The sequence below is a fragment of the Glycine soja genome, chromosome 2, assembly GCF_004193775.1.
Source record: "Glycine soja cultivar W05 chromosome 2, ASM419377v2, whole genome shotgun sequence".
Lineage (NCBI taxonomy): Eukaryota > Viridiplantae > Streptophyta > Magnoliopsida > Fabales > Fabaceae > Glycine > Glycine soja.
In genome coordinates, this window is record NC_041003.1 from 12,073,262 (window position 1) to 12,090,964 (window position 17,703).

At 32.2% G+C, this 17,703-nt stretch overlaps 2 protein-coding genes across 4 annotated transcripts; both read left to right on the plus strand.

The window, feature by feature from the left end:
• The first annotated feature begins 1,597 nt into the window (after positions 1-1,597).
• Positions 1,598-8,940, plus strand: LOC114387878 (protease 2). Its single transcript, XM_028348113.1, has 11 exons — positions 1,598-2,066; positions 2,883-3,049; positions 3,492-3,714; positions 3,821-3,965; positions 4,050-4,253; positions 4,367-4,501; positions 5,231-5,359; positions 6,132-6,550; positions 6,783-6,999; positions 7,700-7,893; positions 7,987-8,940. Exons 1-11 carry the CDS (start codon positions 1,681-1,683, stop codon positions 8,180-8,182), a joined length of 2,415 nt encoding a protein of 804 aa, XP_028203914.1. The 5' UTR covers positions 1,598-1,680; the 3' UTR covers positions 8,183-8,940.
• Positions 8,277-16,898, plus strand: LOC114387888 (rhamnogalacturonan I rhamnosyltransferase 1-like). 3 transcript variants are annotated; one of them, XM_028348142.1, is made up of 9 exons: positions 8,277-8,376; positions 12,044-12,192; positions 13,571-13,641; positions 13,750-13,838; positions 14,254-14,416; positions 14,523-14,812; positions 15,620-15,824; positions 15,921-16,078; positions 16,449-16,898. In XM_028348142.1, the coding sequence occupies exons 2-9, from the start codon at positions 12,090-12,092 to the stop codon at positions 16,681-16,683; spliced, it is 1,314 nt and encodes a 437-aa protein (XP_028203943.1). In that variant the 5' UTR covers positions 8,277-8,376; positions 12,044-12,089; the 3' UTR covers positions 16,684-16,898. The 3 variants fall into 3 exon arrangements, with proteins under 3 accessions (XP_028203943.1, XP_028203935.1, XP_028203925.1); XM_028348134.1 differs by lacking the exons at positions 8,277-8,376; positions 16,449-16,898 and adding an exon at positions 16,256-16,433 and having other exon boundaries at positions 10,858-12,192; XM_028348124.1 differs by lacking the exon at positions 8,277-8,376 and having other exon boundaries at positions 10,871-12,192.
• Positions 16,899-17,703: the final 805 nt, after the last annotated feature.

The window sequence follows — 17,703 nt, forward strand, 5'->3', positions numbered from 1 at the left end:
TTACACGTTGAAATCTCGACACATTGAACAAATCAACTCCATGTTCTCCTCTTCCTCCGCCTATTATTTTATTGTGGAATGATGGTTGTTAGGCATGTTTTCATTGAACGGAGCAGAAAGTCATAATCCATGTCATACAATTTTTTTTATTTTTTTTACTGCAAGTTATGCAAAGAACATGAATCAACCAATCTGTATATTTCTAGGTATTGACCTTTTAAAATCAACCTATGAAAGTATCATTCTGTACTAGATTGTTTTTCTGTAATACTTGCTCCACCTGCCAACAAGCAAAGAACATAAAAAAATATTATTAGCAAAAATTACCAAAACCCAACATTTACCAATTTTCAATAACATGAAAATCCAATATCTCTTTCTTAAAATATAAGTATAAGTTTGATCCTAACTTAATCCTAAAAGTTAACTTATAGAATAAGAAATATCCTTCACATATATATTATATTAATATTATCTCTAATTAAGATAAGACTTTAGTTTTTTCTCAATTTCATTCCTATTTATAATACTTAAGTTTAAATTAATATTTATTCCTTTTTATAAAATTTAATTTATAATATTTTTTACATTAATTACTTTACTAAAAATTCCTTCAAGAGAGAAAATTTATTGACAAACAATTACAAAAGAAATGAGTCTTAATGACATGGATAATTTTGAAAAATATTATAAATTTAAGATAAATTTATTGCTATAAGCTAACTAATTATTTTAAGATAAATCTTAATGAATTAAGTAATTAAATCTTATATATAAGAACAAAGAAAATACCCTATGAAGTAAACTTAGAGAGACCTAATTTCTCATAGGAAGAAAAATATTTGTTCAAACAATTCTTATTCAACTAAAACACTAGGTTGATGAGTCATCAATTTGATCCGTTGTACATTAAAAAAATAAAAAAATAAAAATAATACAACTAAATAACTAATATAATTTAATTATCCAATATCCTAAATTTAAAATGATTATCATTATAAAATATCTAATATCTCAAATAATAATCAATATTTGTGTCAACACCATAAATAAGTTACAAACACAAACAAGCATTATGAGATAAGAAAAATTCAGTCTTTTTTTGTAAGGAAACAACACTTAATTCAACCAAAGACTCACTTGGTTCAACATTCTGGATCAACCAAAGACTCTCCCGAATCAATTCAGATCACATCAATTTTTCAACATTTTTAATCTTTTAGTAAACTGAATTGATATGGCCACCAGATTCCGATATTCTTAAAACAACAATGCTTCTCTGCCTCCGACATTGTGATAGTCGAATTCATGGCCTCAAAGACTTCATCAATGTTCCACGGATTCACCTTGATGGAGGAGGAAGGGAGACACTAGAGAAAAAGAGAAAATACAAAAATAATTAAAAAAACAAAACAAAACTTACTCAATGATAATATAGTTTCATTGAGCCAACATCACACGTAAACACTCTGATGAAAATAGATACTTCCGGTTGAGTTAAGGAGAAAACTAAAGGACAAATTTATCATATTTTTTTTTTATAAATTATGAGACAAAAGTTTAATTTTCTATCTTTCAAACAAATAATCTTTGCGGTGACCAACAAATTCGAAGATCAAATATTTATGATGGTAAATACATACAAATAACTTCATTCGAATTAGAGAAACTTTTTTTGCGATGGCATTATTCCGCGCACTTGCTCACTCCAAAAACACCACACTCACCCTCACCAGGTCATGCCGCACCATCATCACATTCACACCCTCTTCCTCCTTCTCTTCCGCGTGCCGGCGGCGGAATCCCTCTCCGGCACCGCCGCAAGCTCCGCCGTCACCGAAGAAGGTGCCGTTCACGGTGTCGGTTCACGGGAAGAAGTGGCAGGACCCCTATCACTGGATGTCCAACACCGACGACCCGAATCTGTTGGACCATCTCAACCGCGAAAACAGCTACGCCGATGCTTTTATGGCTGACACCGTCGAACTCCGTTCCGTTCTGTCGTCTGAGATGAAAGCGCGATTGCCACCCACTGTGTTAACTCCCCCTGAGCGTTGGGGACCCTGGTTGGTTCTCCTTTTTTCTTTTTGGTTTTTATTAATTCTCCGTACCATATGAAAAAATAGAGAGTAATGCACCACCATGTTAATGCCTGAAATTACCAAGATAGGTTAGTTTAGTCTGTGAAATTATAATGATGTCATTTTACACTGATTAAAATGTCATCTAATCACACATTGTGATATTGTGTAGTAAGTTGGTTGACTCTTACACTAATTAGCTTAGCTTAATACTCATATCTATCATGATTTCTGAAATGCCTGACCTCTCATGATTTTGTAGATTTCAATAACTTTTAACTAATATCAGGGGTGTTAATAAGAGTGAGTTACAGAGTGTGGTTAACACTCCTCAAAAGCTTTTACACTGACAGTGCATAGAAATTAAAGTCTATATTTTTTTTATATAATTTTAGAGACTAAAAATGGTACTTCTGTTCATAATTTTACAGACCAAATTAATGAATTATCCGAAAATAAAAAATTAAGCAGATTAGTGATGACGTGTTAGACAATTGTTTCTACTTGATTCTAATCTTGACTATTGCATATTGATGCTTGCTTTCATTGTCAAGTTTATTTCACCTGATTATGCACGCACATATATTGCTTGAGGTGCAAAGAATTGGGTGTCACGTGCTGATATTTTTGTGTATTATGGCAATTGCTGAATAGATAATGTAGAACTAATATAAATGCAACTATACTATAGAACTGTTGTGAGTGAGAAAGTGAGAAACTAACTATAGCAATGTACCATTTCTCTACACTTAGGTTCATTTTGAGTATAATCAATTACATTTTTCACCTTCTCTTGATCAGGCTGTATTACCAGTATATTCCAGAGGGAAAGGAATATCCTGTACTGTGTAGGAGGCTGGAAACAAAGAGAACCGGTTGGATGAAGAATGTTTTTCTTCACTATGGAATGACAAGATCAAAAAGGGAGGAGATTTTACTTGACTGGAATGAACTCGCAGAGAAATATGGTATGTTGATTGATTTATTCTACCTTCACCATTTTTGTTTTGTATTTCCATTCACTTTCAAAATTGATAATAGTGGAAGTTCTGGAGTCTAGACTTCTGATTTTTCAATTGTTAATGGGAGCTGATATCAATAGAATCATTCATATCTGACAGAAACATGACATCTTTACTCTGTCAATTTTTAATGAAATTAGTTAAGTACCAGTTTACTGCATCTAGCATTGTTGATAAAATGTGTTGTAATTAATTGAAACAGAATGCAAGCATGACATGTTTAGCTATTAATCTTGTTTCTCTTTGGTTTTAAAGGTTCGCAATTTGGACATTTGACCAGCCTTCATGGGATAGTTTGCACCCATATTGTTTAAATGTTAAATTCTTCTTTAAATTCATTTTTTTTCTCTCCTATTGGCGATTGCTGACAATGTAGTCAACTTTGCAGGGTATGTCAATGTTGGAACATGCAGAGTATCACCTGACCACAACTACCTTGCATACACACTTGATATTTCCGGTGGTGAACGATTCACTCTCCAGATAAAAGACCTTAGAAGTGGATTAATAGACCCAAAATTGGAAGTTTATGGTGCTGTTAGCTTGGCATGGGCTCAAGACGCAAGTTATCTGTTTTATACTCTATCAGATGAAAATCAGCGACCTTACAGGCAAAATCTCACGATTGGATTTTCTTTTTGTCACTTTTCGGGGTTGGGAAAAGGAATGGGTTTTAGCTTAAGATGCCATCCTAACTGTCGTATGATATTATGTCAGGGTTCTCTGCAGAAGACTTGGATATGATCATGAGGATGATCTCGCAGTATTTACTGAAAACAATTCCAGTTTTTGTGTGGACATAACAAGCACAAAAGACGGCAAATTCATAACCGTGAATTCAAACTCAAGAACTTCATCCGAGGAAGGAATTTATTGGTCTTATTATATGAATACATAATGAAATTATTATTTTCTAGTGATATGTTGATCTTGATGCTTATCACAGGTTTATGTTATAGATTCGGTCAATCCATCAAATGGTTTACAGAAAATATGTAATCGTACTTCTGGTGTACAGTACTTTGTGGAACATCACTCTGGTTTATTTTATATTCTTACCAATGCTCCTATTCCTGATGCTGAATGGTCTGGTCAAGGTTATTACCTGGTTAGATCCCGAATTGAGGATGTAGAGTCAGCTAAATTTCAGGTTTTGTGATCAGTTTCATACATCTTGATTTTGAGTTCTCTATTATCTGTGTGTGCGTGTGAAAATACTATTGTGTCTCTAACTTCTCTGTTATGCTTATGTTTCAACTTCAGAGTATCATCCTTCCTGATAAAGATACAAGCCTATGTGATATGGACATTTTTAATGGATATCTGGTTCTTTTCTTCACTAAGAAAGGTCTTCCTCTGCTATGCTCATTGAACTTACCTATGCAAATTGATTTCAAGGTATATGAATTGCAATTTTACCAACATTTGTTGTTTACCACTGAATTGAAAGGTTTACATCACCATATATTCTTCTAGTTTGCCTCTGCAGCATGTAAGCCATTTGATCCTGATGAATATGCCCTGTGAACTACAGAAAAGACAAAGGATACTCCAATACGATAACACAAAAGAGTTTGTCACTGCATTTCCTTTCGTTATTCCTTTGTGGACACATTCCTTCCAGGGCGTATGATGTTCATCCAATACTATTCTCATTTAGTAATTTGATGAAGATATAGATATGCTTAGAAGAGTATAATTGAAATGGCCATAAAAACAGAATCTATATTGCTGTTTTGCTGTGTCTATACTTGTTTTACAAGTCGAGTCATTAGATATTAAAGTATTTTGTTGCAATGACATACACTACTGTACCATGAACATGTCAATACTCAATAGTGGATTTCAGTGCCTCTTATTTTCCCATTTCCTGAAGAGCCCGTAACATTATGTGAATATGAATGTTCAACTCCAAAGTGGTAGATGAACTTTGTTGGATGGGATCTTTTTACAGAGATTGTGAACCTTTTAGACATTTCCTGCAGCTGGTAGTTTGCAATTGACCCCTAGAATGTATCAGTGGTTGTTTTTGATATAAAGCTTCATTCATAACTAAACTATTTTATTCCAAATTTCAAATTTAAAACCTGTGCATTAGCATATGTTTGACCTTGAATTTCTTTGTAGCATCAAGTATATATTCAAGACCTGAAACCATGGTACTTTCCTCTGCCATCAAATACATGCAGTGTCAGTCCTGGTTCAAATCACGACTTTCTCAACATGGTTTACCGTGTGGTGCTTTCATCACCTGTGGTATGACTACTAATAATTAGGAATGCAACTCACATTTGTAGATTCAGTGATGATTTTCTTAATTCATCTGATCATTAAATATGAATGTTTTTGTAAAGATTTTATAATTAATAGTCTACTAATATTGAACTTTGTGGGTGTTTTGAGGGTGGCATTGAATACTTGTCAGAATTCACATTTTTGATTTATCAATATATGTATTTGAATGTCTGTTTATTATGTTGCTTTGCATAATTCACTATGCCCATTTAGAGGTATGATCTGAAATTTTGATTTTGATTTATATACAAAGTTCCTTTTTCAATGTAATTCATCCTGTTTGTATTGCTTCATTAAATTATGTACAAAACTAGAAGACTTGAAAAGAAAGATTTGGTTGTAATTTTCACTGATCAACTCCACATCTATACATCCTGTTTTTCCGTTACCCTTTATAATCTATATTTTGGAGACACTATAAAGGCTATTTATTTATAATTGTGAGAGATGAGCCTTTGATGCATTCAATAATACTGTGACTTGTGAGTTGTGACTATAGTTTAGCTTCAGATTTTGTAATTTTAGGTCATCAGTTATTGAATCAATTGTTGCATATTGGCATATCTCAAAACTACTCAGTGAGCATACATAATTATTAACAGTACTTTAAATTCATAAATGTCTATTTATCATTTAATGTTTATGATCATTGAAGTATTATATCTTGCTGTTTTAACTTTGAAACTTATATATTAAACTTCTTTACTTTTGTCGGGTTTGGGTGAGTGCACAGATGCCGGATGTAATTGTTGACTATGACATGTCAAGACATACATATTCAATTGTGCATCAAGAGGAAGTGAACTGTGATTCTGTTGGTCAGTCATGCATCCCAACTTTTGTGCTAAATAAAAACAAGAGTAAAATTCAAGAGGCACACGGTGATAACAAAGAGTGTGCCACTAACTTTAATTCACAAAGATGGAAAGACTTTTCTCATGTATACTGTTGTCAGAGGGAGGAAGTTATTTCCGATGACGGTGTAAGGGTTCCACTAACCATTGTGTACTCTAGAGAATCCTGGAAGAAGGGTCAATCCCCAGGACTCTTGGTAAGCTACGGGGCATATGGAGAAGATCTGGATAAGAGCTGGTGTTCAGATCACCTTAGTTTACTGGACCGTGGTTGGGTAGTGGCATTCGCTGATGTTAGGTTGGGTTCCTGACATTTATCTCTATATTTCTGTTGGTTTGCTTTTTGTTCTTTCATATATGACACTGGCTTGTTTCTTATGATATGCGTGCAATTTGATTAATGAAATTGAATGTTTTACATGTTATTTCCCTGTTGACCATGACAAATGGGATATGATTTTATTATATGATTTTTTAAATTTCCATGTATATTTTAAAATTAAAGTATGTGGCAACCTGTGTTACACCAGAGGTGGTGGTGGTGGAGGTCCTTCATGGCATAAATCTGGGAGTGGATTAAACAAACTCAATTCAATATTTGATTTTGTATCCTGTGGCAACTACCTGGTTAATGAGGGTTATGTTCAGAGTGATCTGCTTAGTGCTATTGGATGGAGTGCAGGCTGCCTTCTTGTTGGTGCAGCTATGAATATGCATCCGCAGCTCTTTCGTGCTGTCATATTAAAAGTAAGTATTATATAATTGTGATTGTTACATTAATGTCAAGGATAGCTTTTGAGCTTTTCCGAGATGGTGAGCAGTGAAAAGATTTTGGCTATTTAAAATTTAAGCTCTTTAATTATTTCCATGTCTCTACTATTTGGCTGAAATTCATGTATTGCAATTTTTTTGTCAGAATTTTGAAGACTAAATGATTCTGTTTCAAACCTTTAATAAAGATGTAGTATATTATATTCTTATACTGTACAATGTTAGTTGAAACCGGAAAGGCAGAACTTTGGGGTTTGGAGAATTACTTTCAAATCTTTCTTTAATGAATAACCTACCCTGTAAAATGATCTTTGGAGGGCCAAAATTAGCTTTTGATACCCTGAAAACATATTTGCCTAGTGAGCCTGGATATATATTATATAGCTGTTTGAATCTGTTTACCTTTTCTTTCTCTCTCTCTCCCTCTTTGTGTGAAACTTGTATTTAGATGTCCATAAAGTACAATTTCTTTGCCTTTTGCTGTTGTGCTCATCTACCATGTATATGTGTGCTAATGATCTTTGCTTTGCTTTGCTTTTCTTACATCAATTTAAAAGGAGAAAGTGTGATATTTACTTAATTAAATAATTTCACTCATATTGATTTATAGTTGAGAGTGGGTTTTACCAATCTTTCACATTTTATTAATTTTTTTTTTCAATTGTCCCATCTGAAGGTACCATTTCTTGATGTATGCAACACATTGCTGGATCCCAGTCTGCCCCTCACAATTTTGGATTATGAAGAATTTGGAAATCCTCAAATACAGTCAAATTTTGATTCTATTTTTAGTTATTCTCCGTATGACAACATTCCTCACAGCAGTTGCTTTCCTTCAGTTTTGGTCACGGCAGCAGTTAATGATTCAAGGCAATCTTACTCTTTACATCCTAATTATGAATTTAGTAACTTCTAATCACTTAAATAATGTTGATGTTATTAGCATTTGACATTCATTCTCAGGGTTGGAGTTTGGGAAGGTGCTAAGTGGGTTGCTAAAGTACGAGATAGTACCTGCCCTCATTGTTCTCAGACTGTAATCATGAAAACAAGTATGATAGGAGGGCATTTTGGGGAAGGTGGACACTATGCTCAATGTGACGAAACAGCTTATGAGTATGCTTTCCTCATGAAAGCTTTTGGAATTTTAAATGAATAAGTTTATTAAGTCAGCAGTTGGAAGGTTATTTTATATCTGTGGAAGAGTTTCATTTGGGTCAAGGAAAAAATTCTGTCCTCCTAGTGCACTGTCAATACCTAGGCTCCAGAGACGCAGAAAAGTTTGAGCATCTATTATCTATGTAGCAATATCGCTGAGCTCTCCAGTCTCCACTCCAGTATCGATCTTTCAAAGTAAATTATTTTCCGAATGTTTTAAATTGCATCACTGTTTATTGTTTATTGATTCTTGTTATATTTTCCATGGCTTCTCCTTGATAAATACTTGGATTTGCTGCACAATATACCTAAGAAAGGCAATTCAATGTGTGCCAAGTTGGCAAGCTCTGTTGAATTAGGAATTAACAACTGGGAAGTTAAAATATGATTTAAAGTTTGTTATGCAGAAGCTTCCTATTTGTTATACATTCTGCAGAATCTTCTTTGTAGTTCACTAATTCTGTGTGGAAGCTGGTTCATTTTGACGCCAGAGATTGAAGCTCTTAAGAGTGAAGTCTGAAAGTGCAAGTACTGCCGGCAAGAGTTACCCAGTAATTAGCAGTGACCACTTGAAGTCATGGACTGGTGCAGAAGCCAGAAACCCGGCTTCTGGTGTCACAAGTGAAATGACATCTTATATATTATGGAGGACTTAATTTTTAATTGTCCTTTCGGTTTAAAAGTTTCATTGTTAATACTAGAGTTCTATGAACATGAGTTTGGTAACAATGAAAAGTCTATTATGTCCGTACCTAAAATGTTGACATGTGACACTTTTCCTGGTTTTTTATCATTTTGCCCCTCCAATTTTTTCCCCCGTTTTCTTCAATGGCCAAGCCTACGTGTTGCACCTTCAATTTTTTGCCCCGTTTTCTTTTGTGGCCAAGGCCACGTGTATTGCTCTCCAGTTGTCTTCGGTCATGTTGGTGTGGACGTAATGGCGGTTGCACTCTGCAGCACGCTTGCTTTCTCTGGTCTCCATCGAGATGTCCCGTCGAGAAACCCCGTTTCTTCATTTGTATCATCGTTTAGCTCTTCCTTCTTCAGTTGTCTTTAGCTTGGTAGTTGTGCGATCTCATTGAGAAGAAGCATCCAACAGGCAAGCTTTTTTTTTCCTTTACTGTTATGCATGTTTGTCTCTATTTGCAAGGTCACCCAGGAAGAAGCATCCAACAAGCAAGGTTTTAATTTTGTTTGATGTTATGCATGTTTTCTTCCTAACTAATACTTCTTTGTTTTTGGTAGTAACATTGATCTTTCCTGCCTAATAAGGCATTCTTTCCCTATTCAATGTTTTTTTCTTCGTTATTTTGTTGGTTTTGTTGTTCCAAGTTAAAGCAGTTGTTTCCGATAGTAACATTGATCATGCATGTCTAATATGGTATTGTTTCTTTATTTAATGTTCTTTTCTTCGTTATTTTGTTGGCTTTGTTGTTACAAGTTAAAGCATTTTTGCCTACTTTGTTATTATGCATGTTTGCTTCCTTACTAATAATGTTCCATTTCTTTGTTTCCAGCGGTAAAATGTTGACAGGTGGCACATTTCCTGGTTTTTTGGTCTAAATGAAAAATATCTATTTTTTATAAGAATATTTTTTATTACACATATATAATTTATAAGAGTAATTTTTTTATTATATATATATATATATATATATATATATATATATATATGTAAAATAAAGTCTATTTGGAAACAATTGCGCCCACAAGTCCACAAGCCAATAGGTTTTATTTGGCCTTAATCAATCATTTGTGTTATCATTGACTCATTACCCAATTATCATCATTACACTTAAGTCTTTTGGAACCTTGAATCCTTGATCAATCATTAATACTACACATAGGCTTTATTGGACTTTGGTCAATCATTAATACTATGTATGGAGTCTTGGTCAATCATCAATATTGCATTTGAGCTTTAGATAATCATTAGTGTTACATTTGACTCTGATTGGATCTTGCTTAATTTTTGTATTACACCTAAGTTTTATTGGGCCTAAGTTAATCATTATTACTACACATAGGCCTTATTAGACCTTGGTCAATCATCAATATTATACATAGGTCTTATTAAGTCTTGTTCAATCATACACTCTTAAATTTTACTAGGTCTTGGTTCATCATTAGTGTTATCCTTGACCCATATTACACTTGGACCTTTTTTAGAATTGATCAATTATTAGTATTCCGGATAGGTCTTTTTGGGTTTTGGTCAATCATTAATACTGCACCTAGATTTTCTTAAGTCTTGGTCAATCATTAATATTACATTTGGACTTATTGGGTCATGAAAAACATAAGTGTTACACTTGAGTTTTATTAGGTCATAATCATACATTAGTGTTACACTTAGGCTTCAATAAATTGGAATATTTTTCAAAAAAGTAACTTATAAGAGAAAAAATCTTTAATATTCGAGTAAAGATATTTATTATATTCAAAAAACCAAATAGGTGTATCAAATCTGAATTTGTATATATTATATTAATATATATTTAAATTTTCATTTTTAAATATATCTTAAAAACCTTTTTAATCGATAATAAAAAAAATTAATATATATAAATTATACTTAACAACATTAATCATTCAAATCTACTTATGTATTTAACAACATTTAATAAGTCTTTTTTCTTCTTCATATAGTTATCGATGGATTTTATTTTTTATTGATGAAAAATATTACTGACAAAAAATTATCCGTAATGTCAATTCTAAAATCATAGATAGTTATTAGGATGATCCTAGTAAAACCTTCATCACTTAGTAATTTAGTATTTAAAAATCCCGTTGAAAGTCCATTTAACCAATCAAAATCCATAAAAAATCAACACTTTTCTTATAGTGTAAATTCGTAAGACAAAGATTATTTTGTAATTTCAATTTCCTCGTTATTGTATAAAATATTCACTCATCATATACAATACTTTATAATAACTTTTGTATTTCTGATAAAATAAATGACATGGCCAAAATAATATTGAAAGATTAGCCTTATTTAATATAGAAAATTTTCTTAACCAGATTATCAATTAATATATGATGTACACTTTTTTTTAACTTATCTAGTGTAAAAAAAAGAGTAAGTTACAGAAAAGTGAGAGTACATCCTTAATTTGAAATTCGTTACATTTGTTAGGTAACTAATATATATGATTCAAATCTAGAGTGATTGTACTTGAGAGGGTTGAATCTTTTTTCCCATATAAGCATTTCACAGAATAATATAAAGACAATAAAGTATAAAGGCGTTAATTCATTTAGATTTGTCAATGAAAGTAAAATGAAGTTACCAACATACTTAGTACTTACCATGTGTGCCCTAAATCTCAGGTTTAAATAACCTTGCCTTTTCCAACTTTTCGTTCTAAGAAATCCATCCCCTTAAATTCACCATATCTTGGTGATTCCTCTCCTTCAACACCAACATAACTCTTCTGTTTTAATTTCTTTCTTTCTTTCTTTTCCTAAGAAAAGTTTCTCTTTATTTTATTTCTCCTTCACACCCATTTCCAAACCTTGTTATCCTTTTGCCACTTACATTGTAGTATAAATCATTAAAAAGAGAACTTTTCTCTTTTATATTTATTATTGTTATTATAACATTACATATTGCATACAAAAGTACATAGCTAGTTAATTACATGCATCTGTATAATTAATGATCTACAACAAGGTTATTATTGAGGATTCAGAGCTAGAGGAAAGTAAAAAAAGGAAAAACCATATATAGTAAGATGAGATATGAAACACTAATCAATTTGGTCATTGGAGGGGTCAAGGATGAGAAATTCAAAGGGTTGATAAATGATGGCATAAAGGGTGATCACAAACTCAGATTTCTTATGCTTGCTCGTAGGAGATCATCATTTTTGAAGCTTTGGACACTTCGAGTTGCATTTGTTATGCTGCTTTGGACCATTGTAGTGCAATTCAAAGGCCTTGGTGACATGGTAACACCATCCATGTTCAAGACTCGTTCTTCTGCCTCCTCTCTACCACCTCAAAGTACGTATCTTAATCTTTCTGGCAACTTATTCTTTTAGTATGATGATCTTTCTGGCGATTTACATATTTAGAAGTACTGGTGGGAGGAATTAAAAATACTATAATAGGGTTGCTACTAAAGATGCCATCTTTTAATAATTATATAGGCTTAAATATATTTTTTCTCTATATTATTTTCGTTTTGATCCTTTTAAAATTTGTTTGTTTTAATATTATCAAGTAGTTGAGAACTACCACATATCTATGATCCTAGTAAATTTTTACGTGACATGCATTTAAAACTTTTAATTTTTAAAAAATAATACCCTATAATAATTTGTCTTGACTGACAGAAATTAAAAACAGGTCTAATTAATAAAAGTTAGTAGGTACCAAATCTGAACCCAAAAATATGAATATTTTATAATAAAAATTTATTTTAGTCTAACTATACAATATATTATTTCAGTTTTTATACCATATTTATTTTGAAGTTTGCTAGCAAGTTTTGTCCACATTTTTTTATGAAAGTTTTCAACAAGATACGATTGATGAAGAGTTTCACTTTCTGTAGAAATGAAAGTTAATTTTGTCTCACTATCTATTGAGAAGTAGGATTTAATTTGTATGCGCTTATATTTTAAAAAATTTGAATCTTATCTTAACTAACACATATCATACACAAAAGTAATTAACAGTGTACAATATATTAGAGTTTAATTGTTACAGTATATACTAGTTTTAAAACTAGTATATACTGTAACAATTAAACTCTAAGAAATAAGGTTTTACATTGCGGTTAAAGTTGTTTTTGCATTTTAGTCTAATAATGCAACCCCATGTAGCCAATAAGATTCACAATCGCTGCCTAATTTGGTTGCGGGCCCCATTAGGTGATGCACTGGTGATTCTAAACTTTGCTATAAATTAACTCATAACAGATAATATTATACCATTACACCATACGAAGGTAACTTATATTCTTTCTTTTTTTTTTAATTGATAAGAATTTCATAAATAGTAAAAGATAATATGAATGAAAGATATATTAATTTTACTTTCAGTTACCTATATAACCCAAAAGGCATAAACCACCAAATAAGGTTTTGCCTTTATCTGTCTACCCTGGTCCAGGAATAAAATCACAATTTACCTTTTTTCTTAAATTTTTTTTTGGAATAACTGAAAATGAATCACACGTTAAAATCTTGCTTGTAGTTGCACGCAAGCACTAAACTAGCACTTAATCATTGTGCATTTTGTCCACCATACGCATCGCATGAATTTGCACACATCAAGGTTTCCAAATCAGGCTAAGTTCCACGGATTATAACTCCCAAAGACTAACCAAAATGGAATAGCAACAAGTAATATCTTATCCCCTATGTTTTCCATGCAGGGATTTACGAGAATAATAATGGGTATCTAATAGTTTCTTCCAATGGAGGATTGAATCAAATGCGAGCTGGAGTAAGCTTTTGTCATTGATACAATACTTGCATTTTTTTATGCGTGCAATTGCTCGCTTTCCATGGTTAATAGCATTCCTAATTATTATTATTTTCTCAATTTGTGCAGATATGTGACATGGTTACCATTGCAAGATATTTAAATGTTACACTAATAGTTCCTGAGCTGGATAATACCTCCTTTTGGAATGATCACAGGTGAGTGGAGCCAGTTTGTTCCCTTTCACTATTTTTCTCTAGAGTAAATTACAATCTTTTGGAGTTTTTCAAAAATTGTACAAAACCCTTTGTTTTTTAAGGTTTACAGCAATTTCCTTAAAGGAATATACCTTAATATTTTTCAAATAATTAATAGGGTTGATACAATGTGTATAGGTTGTGTTAGTAGAATGTTTTGCGACCAACTAATAGGGTTATTATAGGGAGAGAGAAAAAAAGAGAATCGAGAGAAATTTAACAAAATTTCAAGAAAAGCTAGTGTAATTTAATTATTTTTACTAAATTTTTTAGGCATGGATACATTAGGAAGGACCCATTGAACAAGCTAGCTAGCTATTTGGTTATGAAGCAAAAAGGAAATGATACATTAAAAATTGTGTGCTGATTATGGCAGCCAATTCAAAGATATATTCGATGTGGATTATTTCATCAATTCAATGAGAGATGAGGTTCGGATCCTGAAAGAGTTTCCTCCCCAACAAAAGAAGGTGGAAACAGAGTCCATCTATTCCATGCCACCCATTAGTTGGTCAAATATGACATATTACTATGATGTGGTAGGTAACCTTCTAGCATAAAGTTACAAATTACAATAATTAATGTGCATATCTTGTCAAATCATATAGAAACTAACTTCAATTTTCGAATATTAAAAAAAAAAAGATTCTTCCCCGGATAAAATCATATGGGATAGTACACTTCACTAAATCGGATGCAAGACTTGCAAATAATGGAATTCCTGAGGAAGTTCAGAGACTTAGATGCCGAGTGAACTACCATGCTTTGAGATTTGTTCCTCCAATTGAACAATTGGCCAAGAAGATTGTTAAGATTCTTAAGGAGAGAGGGCCTTTCTTGTCACTTCATCTGAGATATGAAATGGACATGATAGCTTTCACTGGTTGCAATGAAGGATGCAACAAGGAAGAGATTGATCAGTTAACAAAAATGAGGTAAGCAACATTATTTTCTTCAACACGGGAAAACCAGTTCTAGTTCTAATTCTGGTGTTTGATATTTGCACACTTGTACACTTGCACACAATCAACCATTTAAAGCACACTAATCCAACAAAATTTTAATTGAACTTGAGCATTTTCTCTGTGACTAGTATTTCTACATAGAAAAAGTATCATTTGGCGTTGCACACTTTGACACTGCCTAACATCCCCTCTCACATGTGATAAGAATTGTTGGGTCAACTTGTATGTTTTATATATATATATATATACATATATATGAAACATTTGACACAAGTACAAAAGAAGCCTTGTCTCACTAGGTAAGATAGATTATATAGATCACACAACACCATTAAATTTGGTAAAAGACCAAAATCTCATCATTTTTTTTGCCATAACATCCCACTTAGTTCATGTTTCAGTAAACGTTGGGAGAGCTTAAATTTAAGTTTGTAAAAGGATCTTCACCCTTATTTTTCCGTTCATCCATTGGATATATATTGGAACACGCTGTAGCATTTTCAACAGCAAAACAAATATCTTCTTAATAATTTCCTTAATGTTTTTCTTGGTTTCACTCCGTTAAAATTTAAAAACCATACAATCAACTATCTTTACAGATACTTCAAGTGACTTTCTTTGCACGTGTCTAAACCATTAAGTAAGGATGTAAAGCAAGTATGGTAAAAAGGAGTGTGAAATTATCATGGGTTTTTCACATATGACAAGTATTGTGAAAAGTACATTTCTCATAATATAGTACACTAAAATCATTGTTTGCTCTTGAAATTTGTTTAGATATGCTTATCCATGGTGGAAAGAGAAAGAGATAGATTCTGAGAAGAAAAGAAAAGATGGTAGTTGCCCTCTGACTCCTGAGGAAACTGCTCTAACACTACGTGCATTGGACATTGATCGTAATATTCAAGTTTATATTGCTGCTGGGGACATATACAAACCAGAGAAAAGAATGGCAAGTCTCAGAGAAGCCTTCCCAAATCTGGTTGGTAAACACAACATTTTCAGAACTCCAATTAACAATATTTGGCAATTTATACAAAAGGAACATTGATTTATTATCTATTAATTATCTCAATAGGTTAAGAAGGAGACATTATTGGAACCCTCAGAGCTTGATCCTTTCCGGAATCATTCAAACCAAATGGCAGCATTGGATTATTACGTGTCAATAGAAAGTGATATCTTTGTTCCCTCATACAAAGGGAACATGGCAAAACTGGTTGAGGGCCACAGAAGGTGCATAAATCATATTTTGTTGCATTAACCATATGAAGGAAAAAAATATTAGGCGTATAGTCCCAATTAATCTTCATATGACATATAATTGAGTATTATTAATTCATTCTTGTAAATTGGAATACTTAGATCCATATCACATAAAAAAAAAACTAAAAAAAAACTAACATACCTCAGAATCTGGAGAATCCACCCTAAGCAAAGACATGGGAGAGGATCATTGCACGTAGCCTTATCCTTGCATATGCAAAGAGACCGTTCTCATTCTAATAATATGTCAGGCTCATCCTCGCATATCACATATAAAGGCATGAAATAGGTTAGCATGTTCTTGACCATCTAAAGATAATTAATTTTAAGATGCTTTCAGGTACTTGGGATTCAAGAAGACAATTCTTTTAAACAGAAAAATTCTGGTGAAACTCATAGACCAGTACAAAAATGGGACCATAAATTGGAACCAGTTCTCCACTTCAGTGAAGGTAGCTCATTCAGACCGTGTAGGGAACCCAAGTACAAGATCAGTGGTGCCTGGAAAACCCAAGGAAGAGGATTATTTCTACTCAAACCCACAAGAGTGCTTGTCACCAGTTGATGGACCTTAACTTCACATCACAACCTAAAGACTTTATGCTCTATTTTTTGATGGAATTTAACCAGAAGAAGATTCATTAACATAAGGATCAATCACACTGACTACGTTTGTCATTTGGATTTTCGTTAAATTGATTGCATGCTATGTAATCTTAGATGTGTAATTAAATTCAAACACTATGGTACGATAGTTACGTAACATCATTATATAACTGTTTGTTATATCTTTACGTATTTAGTGTTTTGTAAGAAATAATATTTTAGTATGTTGTAAGAAAGTGAGATATATGCTTCTCACTACTCCACACTTTATTCCTATACCATACTCAGTCGTATATGAGCAAGAGTTCAATCTATCCATAAGTGAAACAACACTTACAAAAATACTTTTTAAGTGTGACAGTGATACTTGGTTTAGAAGAGAACTAGGAAAATATTTTTGAACACACTACTCGTTATTATAGATTAAAATCTATTAAGAAATATAAAATTGTTAAATATAGAGTGGTGCCAATGAGACAGCCACCTTAGGCTTCAATTTAAGCTCTTAATTTTGTTTATATTCTTAAAATTTTATTTGTTTACTTGAATTAATTGGTAATAAGATTTATTGTATTATTTGTACTTGATTTATTAATAAAATTATATAATTTAAAAATATGTATATACGTACATATTGTTATACATTATTTGAGAAGTTTTTGCATTCATTTTGAAAATCTATATTGAAAATTATTATTTATTTACTTTGAACTCAAACAAAATTATAGTTGACATTAATAAAAATGAATATGAAGATTAAATTTCATAAAAACAGTATGATCAATAAATAAAAAGTTGATGAACAGTGGTAATATCACACGTTTAATTGAAGATTAATTCTTTTGGAACTTCTATTAAAAAAAATAATTCTTTTGCATGTTATTAAAATATTAGTTGAGCAGCAGCTCTTTGTATTTAGAGGTGTCTTCTCGTAGAGTGTGAAATATACGGATAAAAATAGTCTTTTTATTTTTTCTGACTTATTAAAT